The sequence below is a fragment of the Urocitellus parryii genome, chromosome 3, assembly GCF_045843805.1.
Source record: "Urocitellus parryii isolate mUroPar1 chromosome 3, mUroPar1.hap1, whole genome shotgun sequence".
Lineage (NCBI taxonomy): Eukaryota > Metazoa > Chordata > Mammalia > Rodentia > Sciuridae > Urocitellus > Urocitellus parryii.
In genome coordinates this window covers 206,220,193-206,244,461 of record NC_135533.1, presented here as the reverse complement: position 1 = coordinate 206,244,461, position 24,269 = coordinate 206,220,193, and the positions used below count along the sequence as shown (strand labels likewise).

Here is a 24,269-nt window from a genome sequence, read left to right as displayed (position 1 = left end):
GTCCCGCGGGCCGAGGCCCAGGCCCCGCCCCTGAGGAATCAGGCCCCGCCCCAGGTCCTGAGGTCATAGACCACGCCCCTCGAAGTCTTGGCTCTGTAACTGGAGGATCGGGCTCCGCCTTTGACCAACCAGTTGGTGCTGGCCATGCCCCTCAAGGCAGGGCTCCACCCACGAGGGTCTGATCCCGCCCCTTGAGGTCCAGGTCCCGCCCCTTGAGTTCCCGTACCTGCCCTCCTGCTAGAGGGACCAGCTTCGGCCCCGCCCCCTCGGGCTCAGGCCCAGCCCCCGGAGTAAGATGGATTGAGTTTCTCAGGCCACGCCCCTGCGGATCAACGTTCCCAGGCCCCGCCCACTGAGCCTTCTGAGGACCTAAGACCCGCCTCCCCAGGCTGGCTTCTAAATGAGGACTTGGAAGTTGGAACCTGGGGTCAGACCCTGAACCTGGACATCACTTTCTTAGACCCCCCCCCATCTCATTTGGGCGGTCTGTTCAGGAGTCATCCCAGAAATCGGGCTGTTTTCTTTTGTTTATTGTAAGCCCAGATGCTTACAAGCCCCTTCCTACCTCTTTACTCAAAGGCCTTTTGCTGAGGGTTCTAATTTTTGAAGAATAAAAAGAAAGGTTTGCAAACACCTCCTCCTACCCTCAATCCCCTAGCCTGCCAGACCCTTACACCTGGAGCCCAGGATGGGAAGCGGGGGCTCTGGGCAGTTGGGAAGCAACTGAGGGAAGCTGTGTGAAGGGTAGGAGGCTGGGGAGTCATTTGTCCTAGGACGTAAACTCAGCTTTTAGGGGAACAGTTTGTACACTCATTAATTTTGTTAATAGAATGTAGAGTTTGGGAGAAGCAGTGTGTGTGTGTGGGTGGTCCAGGTTTGGCCTTGAGCCCCTGGATACAGGGAACTGCCACCAACTGACATGAGTAAGTTGTTTCTTTGAGTATGAGCTCAGGATATCAGTTTTGGCTGGGAGGAGTTGGAGATGTCAAACAGGTGGTTGGCTAGATGGTTCTTGAACTTGGGAGATTCATGTTTGGGAGTTGCATGTTTTGGAAGTCTCAGAGTCTCAGTCTCTAAAGAACCAAGGCTGGGTGGAATTTGTGTGTGTGTGTGTGTGTGTGTGTGTGTGAGAGAGAGAGAGAGAGAGAGAGAGAGAGAGAGAGAGAGAGAGAGAGAGAGAGAGATGCATGGAGGAGGCATTAAGGATGGAGCCCTGGGAAGCATGTCTCCAAAGTTAGCAGTGGTGAGACTGAAATGGATTGCATGATCCTGGGTGCTCTTCCTGTGTTCTCATTTAGTCCTCATATTGATTGATGAGATCACTTTATTGTTTCACTTAACAGAGGTGAAAACTGATACCCCAGAGGGAAGCAACTCACTCAAAGTCCTAAAAATACCTTATGTTGGGGCCTCAGCCGGGATCCTGAGTCCTTTTCTGCCCCATCCCTCAGAGTCCTGGTCCCTGCTTAGGCCTCCAGTCTTTCTGCTTAGAAGCTGGTGTCAACAGGGGCTGGGCTGTCGATGCTGGAGGCAGTGGCCTGAGGTGTCCTGCTGGCAGCAAGTTCTGGGGTCGTGGCCCGGAACCCCCTTTCTGGGGCACTCTGGGATTGAATGGGAGTGTGTGGTCCCTGCACCCTGCCCTGTTCCTGCTGGAGCTATTTGGCCCTTGCTGCTGCTGCGGCTCCCACAACCCTGTTCTGATGGAGGATTTTCAAGCTTGCGACGTCTGCCAAACATCCCTTGGCCTCCTTTGAAGCAACCCTGTCATCTTGCCAGCAAGATACTTTGGTCTTGAGAGCCAATACTTCCTGCTCTGCCCCTTCTTGGCAGAGGCCATGAGCACATGACTGCCTCTCTCTGAACTCAGTTTTCCCTTGTCATGTGGATCTTACAGGATCATTGTACTTGTAATGAACACCCACTAAGAGCTGCGAGGGGGAATCAACTTCATTGGGAGGGAGGAGGAAAGATGTGGAACCACTGAGTCCCGGAGACTTTGCTACACCTGCTTGTTTAATTCTAATAATACAACCAGGCTGGGTCTCCTTACTGGCTGCTGCGGACTCTCCTTCTTCTTTTAAGCGGGAACGAAGCTCCCTCTTCTGGCCAGTTCCAAAACAACAGGCTCTAAGGAATTAATTCTCTACTAATTCAACGTTTGCATGTGCACTGTGTGCACGCTTGACTGTGTATGCATTTAGACGACTGTGTGTGCATATATGTGTATGCAAATGCACGTATGTGTGTATCTAGGTGTATTTGTGTGTGCCAGTGTGTGTGCATGTGGGTGTGTGTTGAGAGCAGAGGTGAGAGAACTACCCACTGAACAACTGTGTCCACACCAGGCTCTTATCATGGCTGGAAGCCGCTGAGAGAGCCCTGCCTGTGCCCAGTCCTGACCCTTGCAGTGCAGGCAGAACATGCTGGAGACACACTGTGCTGAATACTGGTGGATGGATAAGGGTGGATAAAGATCCCGGCTCCCTTGCTTTGGGTGAGGTCACTCAGGTACTATCTACCTCCTGGAGCTCCCCAGCAGGACTGAGCCCTGTCACCCATAGTGGAAACGTCCTATATTAAGGTCCCTTTAACTGCTTCCTTCTCTTTCCACCCCACTTTGTGTTTCTTGGGATCACCTCCCACAGAGACAACTTGCAGTTGAATTCTTGTCTTGAGGTCACCTCTGAATAAAGTATTTGCACTTGAACCCTTCTGTCAGAGTCTGCTTCTGGGGAATCCAAAATGAGACACACATGTTGCCTGGGCTCCTCCTGCGCCCTCAGGCCTATTCTTTATTTTTGGTGCTGGGAATTAAACCCAGGGGTGCTCTACCACTGAGAAACATCCCCAGACCTTTTTTTTTTTTTTTTTAAATTTGTTTGAATTAGGATATCACTAAATTGCTGAGGTTGGCCTGGACCTTGCAGTTCTCCTGCCTCAGCTTCCCAAGTAGCTGGGTTACATGTGGGTGCCTGGGTCCCTTGGCCTATTCTTGTTCCCTCTTCATGGACAAGGAATATGAGGCTCAGATAGGGTAAGTCACTTGTCCAAGTGTATTAGTCAGGGTTCTCTAGAGAAGCAAGAAGTGTAATTACAAAAAGGGGACTCACGCAACCAGAAGCTGGATAGTCCACAATGGCCATCTGCAGGCTGGAGGGTTGAAAGGACCAGTAGCTGCACAGTCCAGGAGGCTGAAGCCCCAGAATAAAAGGAATCAATGGTGCTCCCCTAGACTGAGGTCTAAGCCTTCTGGAGAATCAGTCAGAGTCCGCTTTGGAAGAGTGAAGAAGTGAGAGTCCAACATCCTCAGACGATTACAGTAGCGACCAAGAAACCCTTCAAGAAGAACCAAGCTTGCATCTGCTGCTGCTTTTTTGTTCTTCCAATTTTTATTCCATCAAGCCATCATCTTATCGGTCGGTGCTTCTCAGGCTTAGGGAGGGTCTCCATTTCACTTGGCTATTCCACATGCCAATCATTTCCTCATCAACCCACCCATAATCCTCTTAATCCTTGGCATCTCTTAATCCAATCAAATCGACAAGTCAAATTAACCATTACACGAAGGTCACACAGCTGGCAAGTGGCAGAGTTCAGCTTTGACTTTGAGCTGTCTCACCCCAAGTCTCTCACTTGCCCTCCCCTTCTCCAGAGCATCTCCTCCTTGTCACAGGAATGAACAAGAAATGTTCACAGCCAGCCAAGTCCCTGATGCATGTTCCAGAAAAATCCAAAGCACAGAGCTATTGTCTGTGTCCTTATTGCTTGGTGCTGAACATGTGCCAGAGAATGCTGTAGGCATTTTAATCATTTCTCCTGTTTCTTTCTTACCTGGTTTTGATATATATATTTTTTTAAAAAAGTTGTAAGTGTAGAAATCTGTTGGTAATGCTGAAATGTACAATTTGGTCAGGGTGAGCAGGGACAGCTTTCTCAACTGATACTTTCTCCAGAGTACCAGCTGGGGCAACTGGTCTGAGGCTGAAAGAGCCACTTGGCCCAGCAGCTTGGGAGACTGAGGCAGGAGGATCACGAATTCAAAGCCAGACTCTGCAAAAGGGAGGCACTGAGCAACTCAGTGAGATCTTATTTCTAAATAAAATACAAATTAGGGCTGGGGATGTGGTTTAGTGGTTGAGTGCCCTTGAGTTCAATCCTTGGTACCTCCCCACCCCCACCAAAAAAAAAAAAAAGAGGCACTTTGAAGATGGCTCATTCTGGTGGCTTGCAATTGACTGGGGTTCTCAGTTATGCTCAGGTAGGATTCAAGGAGAATGGAATTAGACTCAGAACGAGTAGGACCTATTATCCATCTGTCTGTCTGTCTATCTACTTACCTATCATGGTTTAGATCTTAAATGTCCCCTAAAGCCATATTTGAAGGCTTGGTCCTCAGCTAGTGACCCTGTTGGGAGATGGTGGAGCCTGTAGGAGGTGGGGCCCAGCAGAAAGAATTTAGGTCATTGTGGGGTGGGGGGGTGCCCTTGAAGGGGACATTGCAACCCAGCCCTTTCCTCTTTCTCTGCTTCCTGGTCACCAAGAAGTGAGCTCTGCCATGAGCCCCCCGGCATGATGCTCTGCCTCACCCCTGGCCCGTTTCTCCGTTTCATTCAGGCTTCTGCTCAAAGGCCACCTCTTGGGGAGTCCTTCCTGATCACTGAGTTCCAACCAGCCCCTCAGCCAGCAGTTACTCTCTAGCAAGTTTTACTCTAATTCCCCACAACATAAGCGACATGTCATCACCTCCACTGCTATCTATTGGTTCAGCAGCCCCAGCCCAGTCCAGACTCAAGGGAAAGGAAATTAGCTCAACCTTCCATTGGGGACAATGACAAAGAATTTGCACCCATTTGAGGGTCTGGGTTAGACCTTGGGATTCTGCATTTCCAAAGTGCAACTGGTAAAGCCGATACTGCTGTCCTAGCAGTCACAGTGTGGGTGGCGGGTTCTTAGACGTCCCGACTGCTGGAGTTCTTCATTCCTAAATACTTCATGAGCACCTCCTGCGTGCCAGGACTCACTTTCAACTGCTTAGCTGTCCTGCCTCACTACTTAACTGTGTGGCTGAAGGAAGTGACTTCTGGTTTCTCTCCTTCCCTCCTGCGCCTCCCCAGACCTAGCTGCTCAACTCTGATGCTTTCCCCTCCACCTGGCTTTTCTCTGGAGGGACCTACCACCAGGTGGATGGATATTCCTCCACAGAGAAGGGAGAATCTGGGGGCAGCACACCCCAAGTTGCAAAGGGCTCTGAGTCCTTCAGGACCTGAAGCTGGGTCAGCAAGGGCTAGAAGGCACATGGGGAGCAGGAGGGCAAGTGTAGGTATCTCCCCAACATTTGGTCAATTGCTGGGGGAATCTTGATCATCATCGTTCTCTCTCTCCCTCAACAGCTCCACCCTCCAAACTCACTCTCATTTGGAGCCTGACTAAGGGGAGGTCTCAGAGGAGCCAAGACTACCATAAAGGGGAATTCCGGACAGTTTCTGGACAGGACGTACCTTCTTTAAGGCCAACATCCTGCTGTGCCTGCAGTGGAACAAGCTGTTACTCAGGAGGCTGAGGCAGGAGGATTGCAAGTTGGAGGTCAGCCTGGGCAACTCAGGGAGACTCTGTCTCAAAACCAAAAACAAACAAAACCCAACATCCCATTTCCCAGATGGTAAAACTGAGCCCAGAGAGGAGTAGCATTTCCCATGACAGAACGAGGACTCCACTAGGGCAGCCTGGACCCCTTTCACTCATGGTCCCTCTGAGCCTTACATGTCCCTCTGTCCTCTGACCTCCAAAGCTGAGCCTACAGATGTGCTTTTCCAGCTAGGCTCTTTATCTCCAGAATCTGACCCAGATAAATTAACGCTGTTGGATTCTTTGTTCCTGCTCCTTGAAGTCATGTCTCAATCAAAGTCCTGGGCTGGCTGGAGGCAGGACTTGCACTCTAGCCAGGCTGTGCCTCTGGTGAGCACAGGTCTCCATCTCTGAGCCTCCTCCTTGTGCCATGAGCGATGGTGCAGAGGAGCTCCAGGAGCCAGGAACCTGGCCCTGCTTTCGGGCCACCCAAACTCTCAAGCTCATGGCTTTTGCCTGCCATCCCTTGGCTTTCGAGAGGCAGAGGCTGCTATCAACCTGGGGACCCAGAGTTACCTTTGCCCCTCAATCAGGCAGAAGGCACGAAATCCTGAGGATCCACCCACGCCTGTGACCCTGAGGTGGCTTCCTGGGCACCCAGCTGGCTCCTCCCCCGTGTCCTGGCTGCCTTCCCAGGCAGGGAGGAGGCAGTCAAGCCTGTGGGGATTGGCTGGCTCAGCCCTGCCCAGGCCAGCTTCCTGCAGCCTCCTACAGGTTGGGAGCCAGGGACAAAGAGGTCCTAGAGGAGGGGACAGGAGATTGTGGGGACAGGCTACTCCTGATAGGAGGTGCCAGGCAGGGGTGGGAGAGGGGGGCCTTGGCCCAGAACGGGGAGGGTGACACCCAAGGCTGGGCAGGCTCCAGGGAGCTTGTGGGCCTGGTGTCTGGGTAACCGAGTCCCCTCTGGGCTTTGAACAGACTCTCTCTCTCTCTCTCTCTCTCTCTCTCCCCTCGGCTCTCCCTCCCTCTCTTCTCCTTTCTCACTGCCTCTTCTGTGGATTGCCCTGGGTCTTCCCTCTCTCAGTCCTACCCCCAGTCTCAAAGTCTCCACCCCTGTCCAGTGTCCCTGGAGTTTCCTGTCCCTTTCCAGGGCCTCCGCAGCTCACCCTCTGTCCCATCTTCCCTGCAGGATGCCGCAGCTGAGCCTGTCCTGGCTGGGACTGGGGCCCTGGGCAGCCTCTCCTTGGCAACTCCTGCTCTTGGCCGGGGCCTCCTGGTTCCTGGCCCGCATCCTGACCAGGATCTACACTTTCTATGACAACTGCTACCGCCTCCGATGCTTCCCACAGCCCCCCAGACGGAACTGGTTTTGGGGTCACCTGGGCCTGGTGAGTGTGGCATACTCTGATGCGTCTGGACCACCAGAGTGGGCGGGCTTTCTGAGAGGGGGGAGTGGGTTCAGAGAGTTGGGGCCCGGGAGTGGACTCGGAGAAGTGAGGGAGACTGTGGGTAACCTCTTTTTCCTCTGCCCCACCGGATGCCTTCCCTCTTCTCTGTCCCCCTCCTGCCCTGAGCCCTTTCTCTTTCCCTTCCCTACCCCACTGCTTGGGGTCACATGGGTTACTGCCTTCCTCCCATGAGTGCATCCTGTCCTGCCTGGGGGACTCCTGGGGAAGACTGCACAGAGCTGGGACCCCCGGCCAGTCCACAGTCTCCACCCTTGGATTTGTAGCCTCCGTGGGGCATTATCCAGCGTCTACTTCCTGCCTGGCCCATCTCTGTTGGCCTCAGGGCTGCCAGTTCTCTGCATGAATGACTGTGACCCACCTCCCCGCCCACCCACATCCCCACAGGGACACAGCTGGGCCAGCGGTTTCTCTTCCCACTCCAACTTCTCAGGAACTTCTCTTTTCTTATCCTGCCCTCCACCCCCAGGATGTATCAATGGACCCAAGTTGGCCACTTTCCCCCTCTCTCACCTCTCTCTCCCTTCCTTCCTTTCTTTCCAGGGCTGACAGTGCCTCTGTCACTGAGCAGCACCCAGCCACTTTCTTTTCCAGAAAGAATTACTGTGGCCTCTGCCATGGTGGCGACGCCTGCTGGGATGGGGCTCCTCACTCACCATCCTGGGCCTCATTCCCAGAGGCCTTTGCTTTGTGCTGTGTGCATCCGCTATTTCCAGAATCATACCTTGGCTTTGCTGTTCCTTGCTGGAGCATCACCTCCAGTGCCACTGATGATGTGTGGCCGCCTCTCACTACAACTCTCCTTCCAGGTTTCTTGTTCACCTCCTCTCATCACCCTCAAAACTTACATCTCCTCTGCATCCTAGTCCAACAACTTCTTTCCAATCCTCCTTCCTCGACCACCTCTAGCTCAGTTCCTATCATGGCTCACAAGATGAAGTCTCTTGCTGTTTGGGATATTTGGAAAAAAAATTGCTTTGGATAAACTCAGCCAACCATGTTCTCTGATGTCTTCTCCACAATGATGCTGGAGAAGGTCACAGAACTGGACAGTTAGGTTCCATGTAGATCCCTATCCACTCACTATTAATGAGATTCACTCTGCACCAAACCTCCCATCTCCTTGATCAGCCTCAAGGACGAAGACTCACCTTTGTTCATGGCCTCCTTTTCCCTGCTCACTCCTCATCTGGTCCCCACCCCTACCACCCTCATGACCTCCAGTTTCCCTAAATCCCATGGACATCTCCAGCCCCATCCCATCCATCTCCCAGAAGTTCTCTGCTATGCTAACTGTCCCATGCCCAGGGACCTCCTCTTCTCTTGGTTCCTGGATGACACCTTCCCCTGGTGTCCCCTGAGCTCCCTGTGGCCCCTCTATCTCCCTCCAGCTGTTTCCCCAGGCTTTTCATATGGGATTCTCTGGGATCTCAAATTCTCCTCCTCCTCTCTCTCTCCTGAAGCCACCTCCTTGGCCAGGGGTCCAGCTCCTAAGTTGACCATCAGTTCCCTCCTGAAGTGAGTTCCAAGTTCACATCTCTCCTGAGCTGGGGACTAAGATTAGAACCGCTTCTAAACTTGTTTTCTGCCAAGCTGGGGAGGAACCAGAGTTAGTGGCAAGAGGCTGTGCTGGGGTTTGGGGACAAGGGAGAAAGTTGGATGGAGTGAAATAGCTATGAGTCCACAATGAATGGGGGTGAATCGTATGGTGTTGGTGGGGAGGACAGAGAGAGAGAGAGAGATAAGGGGAGTTGAGATAAGAATAATCAGAGACATAGAGACAGAGATGCACATATACATGGAGGGGGGAGGGAGGCAGAACCGAGACAGAATGAGGAGAAAAGATGGAAAAACACACAGAAGGACAGATAAACTGGAGTAAAGAAACAAATGCAGACACAAGTATCTATCTATTTAATCTCTACCTCTGTTAGCTACTTATTTATCTTTAATCTATTCACTATATTATCTATTCATCTTACCTGCCTATAATGTGTCATTATCTAGCAATCCTCTATGTATCTATCTTATCTATATTTAATTCATCATTTCTCCAACTGTCAATCATCTGTATGTTCATCTCTGTATCCCTATCTGTCTATAATGCATCACGTCTATCACTAATCTATGTATCCATCTTTGTATCTCTTTTATTGCTGAGGTCCAGCCCCGGCGGGGGAGTGGGTGGTGGAGAGAGGGCCCAGGGTGGTCCTGAAGGAGGAGTGGCATCGACAAAAGAAGAAGAGTAGATAGAGCAACCTCCAGAGGACATCTCTCTGCCCCTGGAGGGACCTTTATTTTTATACCTTTTTACAGGTGTTTTCTCAGGTAGTTAATGGATAGCTTCAAAGCCCAAAACTTTTTTGATTTACATAATTTTCAAGAATTACAACCTTTCGGACATATATTGATTACCTAAGATATTGAGTACATTGTTCAAAATATTTTTCTGTAACCTTAGACAATCATGATTAAGCTTTTACGTTTTCACGTCAATCACTAGGTGCTAGGGGACACAACTAGACTACATGACCTATTATTCACTTCTAACTTTAAAGCATACCTATAATTATTTCTTTAACCTTTAACCTTAAAGCATACTTATGGTTACTGGTAAGCTTTCTTACTTCTAAACTAAAATCCCAGTAAAACACACTTAAAGTAGTGAAAGTCTATTATTTAAAAGCCTACTACTCTAAAGTGCCTCTAAACTATGTTAATTTTACATTATTCTATTTTATTTTCCAAGGTAATTCCCTTTTTTCATATGACTTATTCAACTGCTTTCTTAAAGAACTTCCTTGATCCTTGGTCAAAGCACACCAATTCTTATGTCTTTGTAATCTTTAACTAAAGGGTAGGATTTACACCTCAACTCATTTGTCATTTATATTAACTATGTGTTTTCCATTTTCATCATAAGTTTCTGCATAAGGCAAAGGAGGGTCTATTGGTTGGGGAATGTATTTTTATCAGCCTCTTGTCCTCGAGGGGTACCATAAGCTACACGGTGGTCCTCGTACTATGGGCACAGCAATTGTTTTTCTGTAGCTGGGCTGTTGTAAGGTTGTGGCTTTCAGATGGGGTTGATGGGGAGATAGTGTAAATTGTTAACCATGGGATAAATATTTCTGCTGTTAAGGCTTGAGGAATAACACCACTGTTTGTATCCTGAGAGACACTGAAATGCACCTCATGTCTCAATTGTATCCTTAGTCTCATTCTGGGACTTTTCCTGCAATCTCAGGCAATTCGGACTGTACTTCTATTATTGATTGACGTATGCCCTGTTATCCATATCATGAGGATCACAAACAAAACACTTAACATTCCTAATGGTTCCAGTTTCCAGATGGTGTGGCCCTGCCGCAGCATCCCCCACGCTGTGACCCTGTCAGACAGCGGGTGTAGGAACGCCGTCACCATTTTATCTATCATACCTATCTATCATCTATTCACAACATATCACTCTATCTATCTATCCATCATCCATCATCCATCATCCATCCATTCATCGTCTGTATACCTATCTAGGAAAAGAGAGGGAGGGTTCAGAGACACATGGATAGAGATACAGAAACAGAGACAGACATGAACAATTCAGGTGGAAGGGGGTAAGAGGTGGGGCTGTGGTGGAATCCAAGTCCCCTGGCAGGACTGGCCTCAGCCTTCTCCTTCCCCAGGCACAGAACAATGAAGAAGGCATGCGGCTGGTGGAGGAGCTGGGCCACTGCTTCCGTGATGTCCACCTCTGGTGGATCGGGCCCCTCTACCCCGTCCTGCGGCTTGTCCACCCTAAGTTCGTTGCCCCCCTGCTCCAGGCCCCAGGTATCTCTCCCCGTCCTGACCCCCGGCCTCTTTTCCCTGTTCCTGTTCCCAGCCCTTCCCACCTCTGGATAGGCCAGGCTGAGCCGGGGAAGGGGCGATATCCCACAAAGACCGTGGCTCTGCCTATAACCGGCAAGTGACTCTGGACAGGGTCTTGGCCCTCTCTGGGGCTCGGGTCTTTTTCAGTTGTGAGTGATGGAAACTCAACTCGGGGCGGTGTAAGCAAAGAAAGGGGATCTATTCACAGTAAAGGGCAGGAGAATGTCTTCAGATGAGCTGGGTTCAGTTCTTCAAACAATACCAGCAAGAGTCTTCATCTCAGTTCTGCTTCCTCCTGGGATGGCTTCACTCTTATGCTGCTAAAGAGGAGTCCTAGGATCTCCAGTCCTGGGGAAAATTCCCTGTAGTTCCAGGATTCTCTTAAATTTGCCTCATTTGAGTGAAGAACCCAGGCTTCACTTAGTCACTGTGACTTGATGGTGGAGGCCTAGCTCAGCTCTGGATGGTGGAACCACCTCTCAGCTCCTTGGATTAAGGCTGGGGAAGGTGTGAGGTGCTGGTTCCAAGAGACAGGGTCCAGCAGCTGAAACGGAAGACGTTTATCTACTAGCTGTAAGACAGGCAGTTCCTAGATAAGGAAACTGGGGCTCAGGGAGGTGCTATGACTTCTCAAGTTCACCCAGCATACCAAGGCCTCCTCCTTAGTTCTGTGCCCTCTGGTATGTCTCAGCTGCCTCTGATGGGAGGGTTCCTAAGCTCAGCCTCTGACCAGGGAGGTGGATCCTCTGGTCTTTCTAGGAGCCCTAACACTTAGTGCTTAGTGTGGAGTAGAGGAGGACACTGGGATAGTCTGGGTCATCCCTGTGTCACATCTGGAATGTTAATGGGACCACATTTAAATCCTGTCTGGGGATCATATGTAGGTCACATTTGGTTCATGTCAGACTGTCTTAGACTCTGTTTCAGACCATGTTGTATCATGTCGGGGCAGATCATGTATGTTGTGTCGTGGTGGGTCATGGTAACACGTGTTGTATCCATGACATATGTCCCCAGCATGTCAGGAGATGTCAGAGAGTGCTGAGACAGGTGTTCTAGTCCCTGGAAAGGTGTGTTGTAGAGTGTCTGGCCATTCTTGAGTGAGAGAGATCAAGGCCTGCTGGAGGGTGCTGAACCTCTGCTTCTGCAGCCTGGTCTGGTGCCCCTAGTTCCTCACTCTTTCCTGATTCCTATGCTCTTGGCTCTCTTCCTGCTGTTCTGGGCTCAGAGGAGGGAAGTGCAGACCCTTGGCTGGGAATCTCCACCCTCCCTCACTCCACGGGCCCTGATGATGCTCACTTTTGCCAGCTATGGTTGTACCCAAGGAAATGGCTTTCTATGGCTACCTGAGACCCTGGCTGGGTGAGTAACTGCAGGTGAAAGGGATTGGGGACAACCTGGGGGGCCAGGGGATGGTGTTGCCTTGCCTACTGCCCACGGCTGCTCTACCAGGGGATGGGCTCTTGCTGAGTGCCGGTGACAAGTGGAGCCACCGCCGGCGCCTGCTGACACCTGCCTTCCACTTCAACATCCTGAAGCCCTACATGAAGATTTTCAACCAGAGTGTGGACATCATGCATGTGAGTTCCTTGAACCCAGGGCCTAGCTAGAAAGGGGCAGTGGCTTCCAACAGGTCTGGTGGTCTGCAGACCTGTTTCTGCTGGTAGATTTGGGGCTATAACTTTTTCTCTCCAAGTCTTGGTTTCCTCCTCTGTAAATTGGGAGTGATAACCTCTACTTAAGATGAGGTCAAGATGGTGTCACAGAGCTGTGATCCTGGCATATAGTGGGTGCTTATAAGGCATTAGTTTCTAGTGTCCCTCACAGAAGCCCTAGAAACTCAACACAGTAATGCTGTATACAGTAGTTCTTTCTGCACAGTCTACTATTTTAAAACTCATTGGCTTTGGTCCAATGGGACTCTTCCATTTGTTTCTTATCTACCAAGCCTGGGCTTGCTAGCATGGCAGACACTGGGTTGAGAGAGAGAGAGAGAGAGAGAGAGAGAGAGAGGAAACATTCAGTCCCTTTCTATGCTTAGTTTTAGAACTAGCACATGATTTTTTGTGTGTGTGCTGGAGATTGAACCCAGGAGTGCTCAGCCACGGAGCCACAGCCCCAGCCCCTTGAGACATGGTCTTGCTAAGTTGTTTTAGGGCCTCACTAAGTTGCTGAGGCTGGCTTTGAACATACTCTATGGGCCAAAGCAAGTCTCAAATCCAGCTTAGGTTCAAGAGATGGAAAAAAAAAAAAGTCTCCACCTCCTAATGGAAGAAGCTACAAAGTCTCAAAGGCTAAGACTGTGCTTTGTTGGACAGTAGCGGTAGCGTGTCTTAAGCAGGGAAGGGCCGTGTTCAGAAATTTTAGGGAAAGCTGGGTACGGTAGTGCACATCTGTAATCCCAGCAACTCAGGAGGCTGAGGGAGGAGGATCATGAGTTCAAAGCCAGCAACTTAGTGAGGCTGCAAGGAACTTAGTGTGACCCTGTCTCAAAAAAAAAAAAAAAAAAAAGGACTGAGGGTGTGACTCTCTGTTTAAGCATGCCTGGGCTCAATCTCTGGTACTAAAAATAAATAAATAAATAAATTTTGCAACATTTCCAAATCCTTCATTATGCTAATGAAGATGATAATGCTAGCCAACACTTACTCCGCACTGACTATATCCAGAAACCCTGTGCTAATGTGATTTTCACAACCCTCTGAGGTAGAGAGGATTATGATTGCCACACTGAACTATGAAACCAAAGGTCAGAGAGATGATGGAGCTTGCCTAAGTTTACCCAGCAGTAAGTGAGCAGGCATTCTAGCCTGGTTTATGTGACATTGAACCAGGTAAACTTATCTAAATGTTGCTGAAGATTTGGCAGGTTACTGACCTGGGGGAGGGCAGTGAGTTGCCCAGGTGCATGGAGCATGGGAGGCAGAGCTGGACTTGAGCTCAGGTCTCCTGACTCCCACCTGAGTCTTCAGCTCCTACTAGGAACAGCTTCTGCTCCCACCAAACCTGGTCCCTTCTGGGTTTGGGAGCCTCAGGCACAGGACCAGAAGGCTGGTTCTGGGGAGTCCATCCTGGTAGCAGTAGTTGAGCAAGGGCTCTGGGAGCCAAGGCCAAGCCCCAGCCCTGTTCCCTTCTCTGGCCAGGCCAAGTGGCAACGACTGATCTCAGAGGGCAGCTCCCGTCTGGACATGTTTGAGCACATCAGCCTCATGACCTTGGACAGTCTGCAGAAATGCGTGTTCAGCTTCGACAGCAATTGTCAGGAGTGAGTTCTTGCCCAAGGCCTGGGAAATTGGTGGAGGAGGAAGGACTGACCAGAGGAATCAGTGGAAGCTTCTGGAAGGGGTGGGTCAGAACTGGGCACTGAAGGACAGGGAGGGGAAGAGATTGTAGTCTTTCCAGGTAGCAGACTTGGTGTGAGTAATGGCAAGTGGGCTCACAGCAGAGCATGTGCAAGAGTAGTGAGGATACCCCTTGGAAATGAGGTTGGAGGGAAGGAGTGGTTAGATCTTGAGGACACTGAGTAGCCAGGCAAAGGGGTGTGAACTTTATCCTGGGGCTCCCAGGGAGCCATGGAAGGTGTGGGAGGAGGTGAGAGTCATGGTCAGACTGAACTTGGATGTTTGATTCCCTGGAAGACGGACTGTCGCATAGACACAGGATGCAAGGAAACTTAGGAGGAGGTGGTCTTGGTGGAGAAAATGGGGCAGATTTAGGAGAAACCAAGGAAGAATGGGCAGGAGCAGATGTTGAGTGAGAGAGCAAGGAGATAAGCATCAGGCCCATGCTCTGCCCTGGACACCTGGGATTCGAGCCAGCTCAGAGAGAGTGGCGCAGAGGAGTGTGCTTGGCAGCATGCCTTTCTGGATGGTTTGTGGCCCTGGGACCCTGGCTGGGAGGTGCTCCCTGTGTGCTAAGGAGCTGCTTCCCCTCTGTCCTGGCCCTGCAGGCAGCCCAGTGAATATATTGCCGCCATCTTGGAGCTCAGTGCCCTCGTAACCAAACGGCAGCACCAGATCTTCCTGTACTGGGACTTCCTGTACTACCTCACTCCTGATGGGCGCCGCTTCCGCAGGGCGTGCGACCTGGTGCACGACTTCACAGATGCGGTTATCCAGGAGCGGCGCTGCACTCTGGCTGCCCAGGATGTCGATGACTTCCTCGAGGCCAAGGCCAAGTCTAAGACTGTGGACTTTATTGATTTGCTCCTGCTGTCCAAGGTGGGCTTCCCTGAGACTTGAATTTAAGAGATAGCGTGGACCTTGATGGTAAATATTAGATGGAAGTTGAATGGGATTGAGACGGTGGTGGGGAGCCATGGAAGGTGCTGGAGGAAAGGAGAGACCAGTCAGAGATAAGTGCTGGAGGTCACGCTGTAGAAGGCTGCCTCTGAGGAGCACAGAGGCAGGAAACACGGGAGGAAGAACTAGGTCAGGCTCTGAAGATGACAAGAGACGGACCCTGCTTAGACCCAGGTGCTGTCAGACTTGGTCTGATTTGAGGGTCTTGCCCTGTGTCCAGGATGAAAATGGGAAGAAGTTGTCAGATGAGGACATACGAGCGGAGGCTGACACCTTCATGTTTGGAGGTGAGGGACCAATGTGGCAGTACAGAGGGGGTGGGGTCATGGCATTCTGTCCCTCCTCCCCTTTCCCCACCCCTCCCAGGACCTCAATGCTTGGGCGCTGTCCACCCTCTGGTGCTGAAGCAGCCTAGAGGCCCAAGGCTGCCTGACTGCCCCTCAGGCCATGACACCACGGCCAGTGGTCTCTCCTGGGCCCTGTTCAACCTGGCAAGGCACCCGGAATACCAGGAGCGCTGCCGGAAGGAGGTGCAAGACCTGCTGAGGGACCGTGATCCTAAAGAGATTGAGTGGTGAGTGAGTCCTCAGGGCCCGCCCTGAGCCACTGTCAAGGGCCCTGCTCCCCAGGTGGGGAACAGGAAGATGTTTTTGCTGGGAGTTATCTGGGACTCCACATGTATCACTTTTTGAACTTGCTAGGCAACATTTAGCAAAATCAATTCCCTTTTCTGAATCTCTTTTCTTACCTGTAAACTGGAGGGCATCTCTACCCCATAGAGTTACTTGGAGAATTAGTGACAATATAAGTCGAACACATGCCACCCAGCATGGATTCAGTAAATGAACCATCCTCCTCTGCTTTGCACTTTTGTCTAAACTTGTATTTCCCTAAGACATTTACCCCCTATTATTATTATTATTATTATTTTGGTACCGGGGATTGAACTCAGGGGCACTCAACCACTGAGCCACATCCTCAGACTCCAGAGCTGCTGGCACTCTGGGTACATGCTTACATGCCCATCTTTCCTTTTTCATTTTAATCCTACCTGGACAAAGCTGGGGCAGAAACAATGGAGGCCAGACTGGTAATGAGACAGTGAATACAGATTTTCCATATTGGATGTGGGGATCAGAAGAGCTGGTCAAGGGCAACGGTTGTGCAGAGGCTAGGTTGGGAATTTGTACGAGAAGCCTGGCATGTTTAGGGTTCAGGGAAGCAGTGGCTAAATCTTTGTGAAGCAGTGTCAAGAACAGAGAGACTCCTGGGGGTGGTATCAGATGCCCTGCTTGCAATGCTTTGAAAACCATGTTTGGACTTTAATCAAAAATGTGTCAGTTTGAGTCCTTTGGAATCCCATATTAGAAGAAAGATTAAAGTGGGCAGGGATGCTGCTGTTAGGGGAGCCAGACATTGGGCACAGATGCTCATGTGCTTGTGGATCAGCATGGTCAGTTATTGGCTAGGTGCTGTCTGGGAAAGCGAGGCTGTGGCTTGGATGCTGTGTGGTAGATCCTGAAGACCCCGTAGCTGGAGGCTGACAGATAAGTGCATTTCTTGTAGCTGGACAGCAAGTTCTTAAAGGAAGATTCATGACTAACACAGAGGGCAGTGAGGAGCCATGGCAGATATTTGAGTAAGGGAGGGGCAGATCAGATCTGAGCATTAAGAAACATTTCTCTGTGATTATGAGGGCAAATTGGAGGGGATGAGGTGGGGCCCGGGGGGTCCAGGGATGGGGAAGAGGTATTGGACTGGTCAGGCATTTTGGAAAGTGTCCTCAACTTTAAATCTTTGCTCAGTACTGATGATGTTTTTGTGATTCCCTCACCTTCAAATAATTATGCCCTTGGTAAAAGTTCAAACAATTCATTATAACCCTTTTGTATTGTTTAGGCCATCGTTTGACCCCTTCCTGCTTTTGATGATTGCCTGTGTCTTTCCAGACAATGTTGGGTCTGTTCACATTCTCTCCTCTTGCTCATTCTTTCCTTCCCTCCATTTCTGTTCAGCTGGGAGGAGATACAGAGCCCTCAGCTCCCACATTGAAGCAATAGCGCTTCAAGGTCTTTTCTTTTTTTTTTTAACTCAAAATTTGAAAGATAACTTTGAATTGTCAAGACAATGATGGGAACACATTTTTTTTCCTTTTCAGAAATTGAAACACTGAAACGTTATAAATTACGTTTCTCTTTTTTTTAATATTTATTTTTTAGGTGTAGATGAACACAACACAATGCCTTTATTTTTATGTGGTACTGAGGATAGAACCTGGGTCCTGCTCGTGCTAGGCAAGCACTCTACCGCTGAGCCACAATCTCAGCCCCTCTCTTTAATTTTTTTAAAATTTAAAAATTTTGAAATATATATATATATATATATATATATATATGGTAGAAAGAGATGTTATGATTTTTAATATAATGTAGAATATGAAACTAATTAACATACCCATCACCTCAACTACTTAACATTCTTTTATAATGAGAATATTTGAAAACTTACTCTCTTAGCAATTTTGGAATGTTTAGCACTCAATCATTAGCCACATTTACTATTCGGTTCAATTGATCTTTTTTTTTTTTTTTTAGAGAGAGAGAGAGAGAGAGAGAGAGAGAGAGAGAGAGAGAATGAATTTCTAATATTTATTTTTTAGTTATTGGCGGACACATCTTTGTTGGTATGTGGTGCTGAGGATCAAACCCGGCCGCACGTATGCCAGGCGAGCGTGCCACCGCTTGAGCCACATCCCCAGTTCAATTGATCTTTAAATAATGAAGCTCGCTGGGAGTTGTGGCACATGCCTGTAATCTCAGCAATTTGGAAGTTGAGTCAGGAGAATCATAGTTTGAGACCAGCCTGGGAAACTTAGCAAGACTCTGTCTCAAAAAATAAAAAGGATGGGATGTAGTTCAGTGGTCGAGCACCCCCCGGGTTCAATCCCAAGTATCACAAACAGCAACCTTCTTTCCCCTATCTAGCTGAGACTTTGGACCTTTGGACTATCACTTCCCCATCCTCCCACCTCACAGCCTCTGATAACAACATGCTAGTCTTTGCTCCTAGGAGTTCAATTGCTCTCCATTCTACTTCTAAGTGAGACAGTACTTGTCTTTGTGTGTTTGGCTTATTTTACTTAACATAATGCTCTCCAATTTCATTCATGGATGCAGATGATCTTGTTAGCCTCTTCCCCACACCTGATCCTGTCTCTTGTCTCCTGGGAGGTCCCTAGAGCCAGAAATTTGTCACATGTCCTTCCAGATCTTTTTCTTGACACTGATTCTATAGATGTGTATAAATATGCCCTTGTTTTTACACTCAACACTGTGTCTTGAAACTCCTTATTTTGAGTGCTATGGAGCATGCCGTAGTTTATTCATCTCACAACTCTGTTGGGGACATTTATGTAAACATTTTCAATTATAAAAAATATTGCTGAATTCCCGTTAGTATCTCTGTACCAGTCTATCCTCTAGAGTGTGATAGGACTAGTGATACCTATTTCTACCTCTCAGGTAGCTACATAGTATTCCACCATATCCTTATCAAAACATTCCCCCCTCAATGGAAATTTGTACAGTTTCCATCTTTTTGCTATCACCAACACAACATAGTAAATATCTGTGTATACCGACACTTTGCTTAAACATGTGAATACCTTGGCAGGACAAAGTCCTAGAAATGCAGTTGCTAAAGAAAAGGTACTTGACTTTTATAACTCAATAGCTCTTGGAAAATCCAGGCTTACATAGAAACTGTGAGAATGCTCCATTCCTTGAGTGCTTACCTAGAGTGTACACTAAGAAACTTTAAAATATTTGCCAATCTGATAAGTGAAATATAATTCTTTGTTATTTTAATGAACATCAATTAAGCACTAGTAATCTTGAGCTTTGGGTTCATCTGTTGATAAAGCATGCATATTTCTTATTATGTGATATGTCAGTTCACATAAAATTTATCCTTTCTACTTTGGGATTTTTAGTTTTTCTTATTGATGTATAAGAACTCTTTACATATATTTTTTAAAAAGAGCTAATTTTACTAATATTAGTTATTGATGGACCTTTATTTATTTGTTTAAATGCAGTGCTGAGAATTGAACCCAGTGCCTCACACATGCTAGGCAAGCGCTCTACCACTGAGCCACAACCCCAGCCCCGAATTAGCTCTTTTTTTCTGCCATGCAATATCCTTCCCCAAATTATCTTTGACTTTATTTTTTGTTTGGGTTTATTTATTTTGGTTTGATTCATCTATTTGTAGTCAAATTTATTAATTCTTTTTTAGCTCCTGTTTTTGTTTATTTTTAAATTTGTGTTACTAAACATTTCACACTTTAATTTTTTTGCATTTTTTTAGTTGTAGTTGAACACAATACTTTATTTTATTTATTTTTATGAAGTGCTGAGGATAGAACCCAGCACCCTGCACATACTAAGCGAGCACTCTACTGCTGAGCCACAACCCCAGCCCCATCACATTTTAATTTTAAAATGTAAAGTTCTTGTGTGTTTTCCCCTAAAGGGTTTATTTCTTTTCAAATATATTTTATTTATTTAACATTTTATTTACTTTTTATATTTAACATTTCCCTATGAAATCTATAAGTACTATTTAAGTACTGAGGTATAAGTACTGAGGTAAGAATCTATTTTTTCCCAAATAGCTAATTGTCCCAACAGAATGTAATGAACTTATCTTAGGATTTTAAACAGTTGCTTCATAATAAGCCAACTTCATTTATATGTATTTGAGTTTATTTCTGGACTCTACTCTGTGCCATGTATTTACTTAGTGATAATAAGCTCCAAGAATCTTTATTATCATTGCTTTAAAGAACACTTCATATTCGATAAAGTTTGTCTCATCTACTTATTTTGCTTTTACATTTTTTTCTTGACTTCTTATTTTTACACATGATAGCTATAATCCGATTGGCTAGTCTGAAAAAATAACCTTGAAATTTTAAATATTTATTTATTTATTTATTTATTTTTTAGTTCTCGGCGGACACAACATCTTTGTTGGTATGTGGTGCTGAGGATCGAACCCGGGCCGCACGCATGCCAGGCGAGCACGCTACCGCTTGAGCCACATCCCCAGCCCCACCTTGAAATTTTAAATAATTAATTTTTTTCAAATTAAACTCCTCAGTTTCCAGGAGTTGAATTAACCATTCTCTCCAAATTCCTGACTAGATGTCATCATTTTACCATGCAATACTTATTTTCTCCCATTTATCCCAAGTCTAGTCTTCCCTAATGTGATTCTAGAGAAACTGATGCTTTTATTTTGTAAAATTTGTTGTTGAAGTGGGTATATTATAAACTTTGCAAATATGCTGTTGGGTCACAGCTCTGATACTGGTTTTCACCTTTTCCAGAGATGCAGCACTGGGATTTTATTAGCCTTCCATGGTTCTAAGTCCATGTAGATTATTGTGTTTTAACTGTCATGTGGTGCTTTCCTCTTTAGTCCCCTAGTGCTGGACATTCAGGCTGCTTCCATCCTGTCCCTGCAGCGAACATCTTTGTATGTGACTCTTCATTCACTTGTCTGAAGACCTCTCTGAAACCTATACTTGGGAGCCAGTTGGAAGGGTTGTAAACACATACCATTTTTCCTTGACCACATACTGGCAGTTGCCCTCCAGAATGGCAGCCCCAGCCCACATCCCCACAATCAGTGCATGAGACCCGCCAACCCCTCCACATACCTCAGCCAATCCTCAGCACTCCTCACATTGTTGATTCCTACCTCAAAACAGATATGAAGTAACATCTCAGTGTTAATACCTTCCATTTCTCTGATAACCAGTGACTCTGTGCACCCCTTCTTAAATCTCTTGTGGTTGATCTCTGGGAATTCCTAGATTATATCTTTTTGTTTATTTTTTTCTTGGGTCACCTGTCATTTTGTTTGTTGATTTGCAGGAATCCCTTGTATATTCAAGATATTGTTCTAGATCTACATATATCTCTGAACCTCTCATCAGAATGTGAATGTGGTCCATGGTATCTTTTATTATATAGTAATTCTTCATTTTTGTTTGTATTTATCCTTTTTAATTTTGGTTTTGTGGTTTGTATTTTTGAGATTTTAAGAATTCCTTATTGCTAGGTCACAAAAATGTCTGTTATCTTCTTTGTAGTTTTTTTTTTTTCTTTACTCAGGCTGGGAAGGGGGTGGACTGATGGGGAGAGTTTGTACATGGGTACAAAGTTACAGTTAGGGGGGAGGAATAGTTCTGATGTTCTGCATGATAATGTATTATACATTTCAAAATAGCTGAAAGAGAGAATTTTGACAAAGATATGACAAATGTTGGAAATGATGGATATGCTATTAAATTTACAGTTTTATCTTTTAGTTATGGGGGGAGGCTCCACCCTGCATGTAGAGTAGAAGAGGATTTAGTTCTTTTTGTTTCCATATTGCCAGTTGTCTGAACACCTCCACTAGACCATATATCCATTTTCCAAGAATGTGTGGAACCTCTTTACCAATGCTAAAGTTGATGTGTCTGACTCCAAGCTCTCTGCTTTGTTTTATGGATCTATTTTCCTGTTCTTGTTGCAGTACTATATATTTTCTTAAAATATCTTAATTATTATACCTTTGTAATAGGTCTTAATAATGGGTAGATTAGGCTCCTCTTCTATGATACTTTTATTTTTATATTGACCCAGCCCCTGATGAACTTTAACCCTTCCAATTAGAATAAAATCATTGGGCTGGGGATCTAGCTTAGTTGCAACAGCCTCTAATGTGCAAAGCCTTGGGTTTGATCTCCTGCACCAAAAATAAATAAATAAATAAATAAATAAATAAATAAATATTGTCTAGTTTAAAAATCCAACTAGATTTTTATTGGACCACATTGAATATATACTGATTTAGAAAGAATTCACACCTTTATGTTAATAGGTCATGCCTCCCTAGCATGTGGGTGGATCTTATACATTCAGATAACCTGATTAACCTTTTAAGGATATTTGTTTCTGCTTTTGTTCAATCATTTTAATAATGCTTTCTTTCAAATATATCAATACTTTTAAGAGTACACTTTTGAAAGGTGTATTTTGCTGAGAAATATTTCTAAAAACACCAGGTCAAGTTTTCTTCTAGTATTTTTGTAATTTTGATTTTCTAATGTTTAAACCTTTGATCCGTCTGGGATTCATGTTGCTGTAGGACAGAGGGGCAGAGGGCGGTGGCAAGAGGGTTTCATGGGGCAGCAGTAAGGCTGGGGGAGTTTTTCTGTTTGCTCCTTGGATAATTGTTTGGGGGCGGTTCCTTAGGGACGACCTGGCCCAGTTGCCCTTCCTGACCATGTGCATCAAGGAGAGTCTGCGGTTGCACCCCCCAGTCACAATCATCTCCCGCTGCTGTACCCAGGACGTTGCCCTCCCCGACGGCCGGGTCATCCCCAAAGGTGCCCACAACAGCAGGGGGAGGAGGAGGCTCCTGGGCACAGTGGTGGTCCCATGGGGCAGCACGGACCTCCTCCTGATTGCCCCCTCTTTCCCTACAGGGAACGTCTGTGCCATCAGCATCTTTGGGATCCATCACAATCCGTCGGTCTGGCCAGACCCTGAGGTGCTGCTCCCCCTCCCCATTCCTGGGGCCTGGTGATGGGGCGCGGACCTGACCTGGGACACCAGACTCTGTCCCTCTACTGTACCTGCACGACTTCCCGCGGGGTGGCTGGTGTGCTTGCCGAGAGACCCCTCCCAGCAGCCCTCTCTTGCCCTGTCCCCAGGTCTATGACCCCTCGCGCTTCGACCCAGAAAACCCCCAGAAGAGGTCACCTCTGGCTTTTATTCCCTTCTCGGCGGGGCCCAGGTGAGGGCAGCGGGCATGGGGGCGGGATGGGTGAGGGTGTCCGGAGGGGCCTGGTCCGAACGCCCCAGGCCTGATTGTGGGGCGCGTGCGTCACGGGCTCGAGGTTTGGAACGGGATCCCAGGAAAGGGGTGTGTGTGGCAGAGTCCCCTCCCTGCTGCTGGTGCGAGCTGGGGCAGGAGTCTGGGCCAGGCCCCGGGACATGGGGACGCCCACAGTGGTCCAGGCGCGTCAGCGCCCCTCGCTGCCCCTCAGCTTGATCTGGGTGGGTGGGTGGGAGGTCCCCAGCTCGTAGCGGTGGGATGCAGCCCAGATGGGGATCCGGACACAGTGAGAGTCCCCTCCCCGCCCGCAGGAACTGCATCGGGCAGACGTTCGCCATGAACGAGATGAAGGTGGGGCTGGCGCTGACGCTGCTGCGCTTCCGCGTCCTGCCCGACGACACCGAGCCGCGCAGGAAGCCCGAGCTGATCCTGCGCGCCGAGGGCGGGCTCTGGCTTCGTCTGGAGCCGCTGAGCGCGGGTGCGGAGTGACCTCAGAGAGTTGTCCTGGGACACAACACCCGCCCACCCACCTTTGCAGATTCCCAGCAATAAGATGGTGATCGCCTGTGCTTGAACTTTACCGAGCGCCAGCAGGGCGCGCTGGGGGACAGAGGTGACGGGGCGCGTGGGTGGGGGGAGGCGAGGCTGAGGTCTTGGAGCCCAAGACGGTGACAGCGTCTCTGGCTGACCACAGCGCCCCGCGCTGATGGCAGGTTCTCCCGTTGCTCAAATATGGATTTCATCGTGTGGACCAAAGGCAACCGTGGGAGGTGTTTGAGCAGGAGCCAGGATTGAAGGCCGTGTTGAGACTCTGTAATGCAGGCAATTAACAGCACTAACATTTCTGCCACCCTGACCTTTATTCTGATCTTCTTAATACACCCAATCTTTTCTCACCTCAGGATTTTTACTGTTTCTATGGTTACTAAATGCCTATGTTTATTAAACCTAACAAGCCTGGTTGTTTTACAGTGTGTCTGATCATTGTGGTATCTGTGCAACTATTACATTGCCTGTCATTTTTGCTGATTTTCACTCATGGGGGCCCTGATTTTTGTGTTCCTGCTTATCTTCGCCTGGGTGTTTGCTAATAGATTTGGAAGAATATTTGTAGAATTTGAAAAAGGCAGTTTTCTGTAGAGGTGTCCTTGGAGCCCTTGTGCTTGAGGATTAC

The 24,269-nt window shown here is 48.0% G+C and overlaps 1 protein-coding gene across 1 annotated transcript; it reads left to right on the top strand.

The window, feature by feature from the left end:
* Positions 1-6,443: 6,443 nt before the first annotated feature.
* LOC113183573 (cytochrome P450 4F6-like) lies at positions 6,444-23,670 on the top strand. Its single transcript, XM_077795721.1, has 13 exons — positions 6,444-6,513; positions 6,755-6,953; positions 10,715-10,859; positions 12,207-12,260; positions 12,351-12,478; positions 14,042-14,163; positions 14,848-15,118; positions 15,420-15,486; positions 15,644-15,773; positions 22,510-22,643; positions 22,743-22,807; positions 22,971-23,053; positions 23,407-23,670. Exons 2-13 carry the CDS (start codon positions 6,756-6,758, stop codon positions 23,582-23,584), a joined length of 1,575 nt encoding a protein of 524 aa, XP_077651847.1. The 5' UTR covers positions 6,444-6,513; position 6,755; the 3' UTR covers positions 23,585-23,670.
* Positions 23,671-24,269: the final 599 nt, after the last annotated feature.

What these genes read in the sequence shown, in the direction of transcription:
- LOC113183573 (XM_077795721.1), top strand. Translation starts at nt 6,756, where the DNA reads ATGCCGCAGCTGAGCCTGTCCTGGCTGGGACTGGGGCCCTGGGCAGCC. An exon ending in CTACCTGAGACCCTGGCTGG is followed by an intron (nt 12,261 to 12,350) that starts GTGAGTAACTGC and finishes CTGCTCTACCAG; the next exon opens with GGGATGGGCTCTTGCTGAGT. An exon ending in CGGCCGGGTCATCCCCAAAG is followed by an intron (nt 22,644 to 22,742) that starts GTGCCCACAACA and finishes CTTTCCCTACAG; the next exon opens with GGAACGTCTGTGCCATCAGC.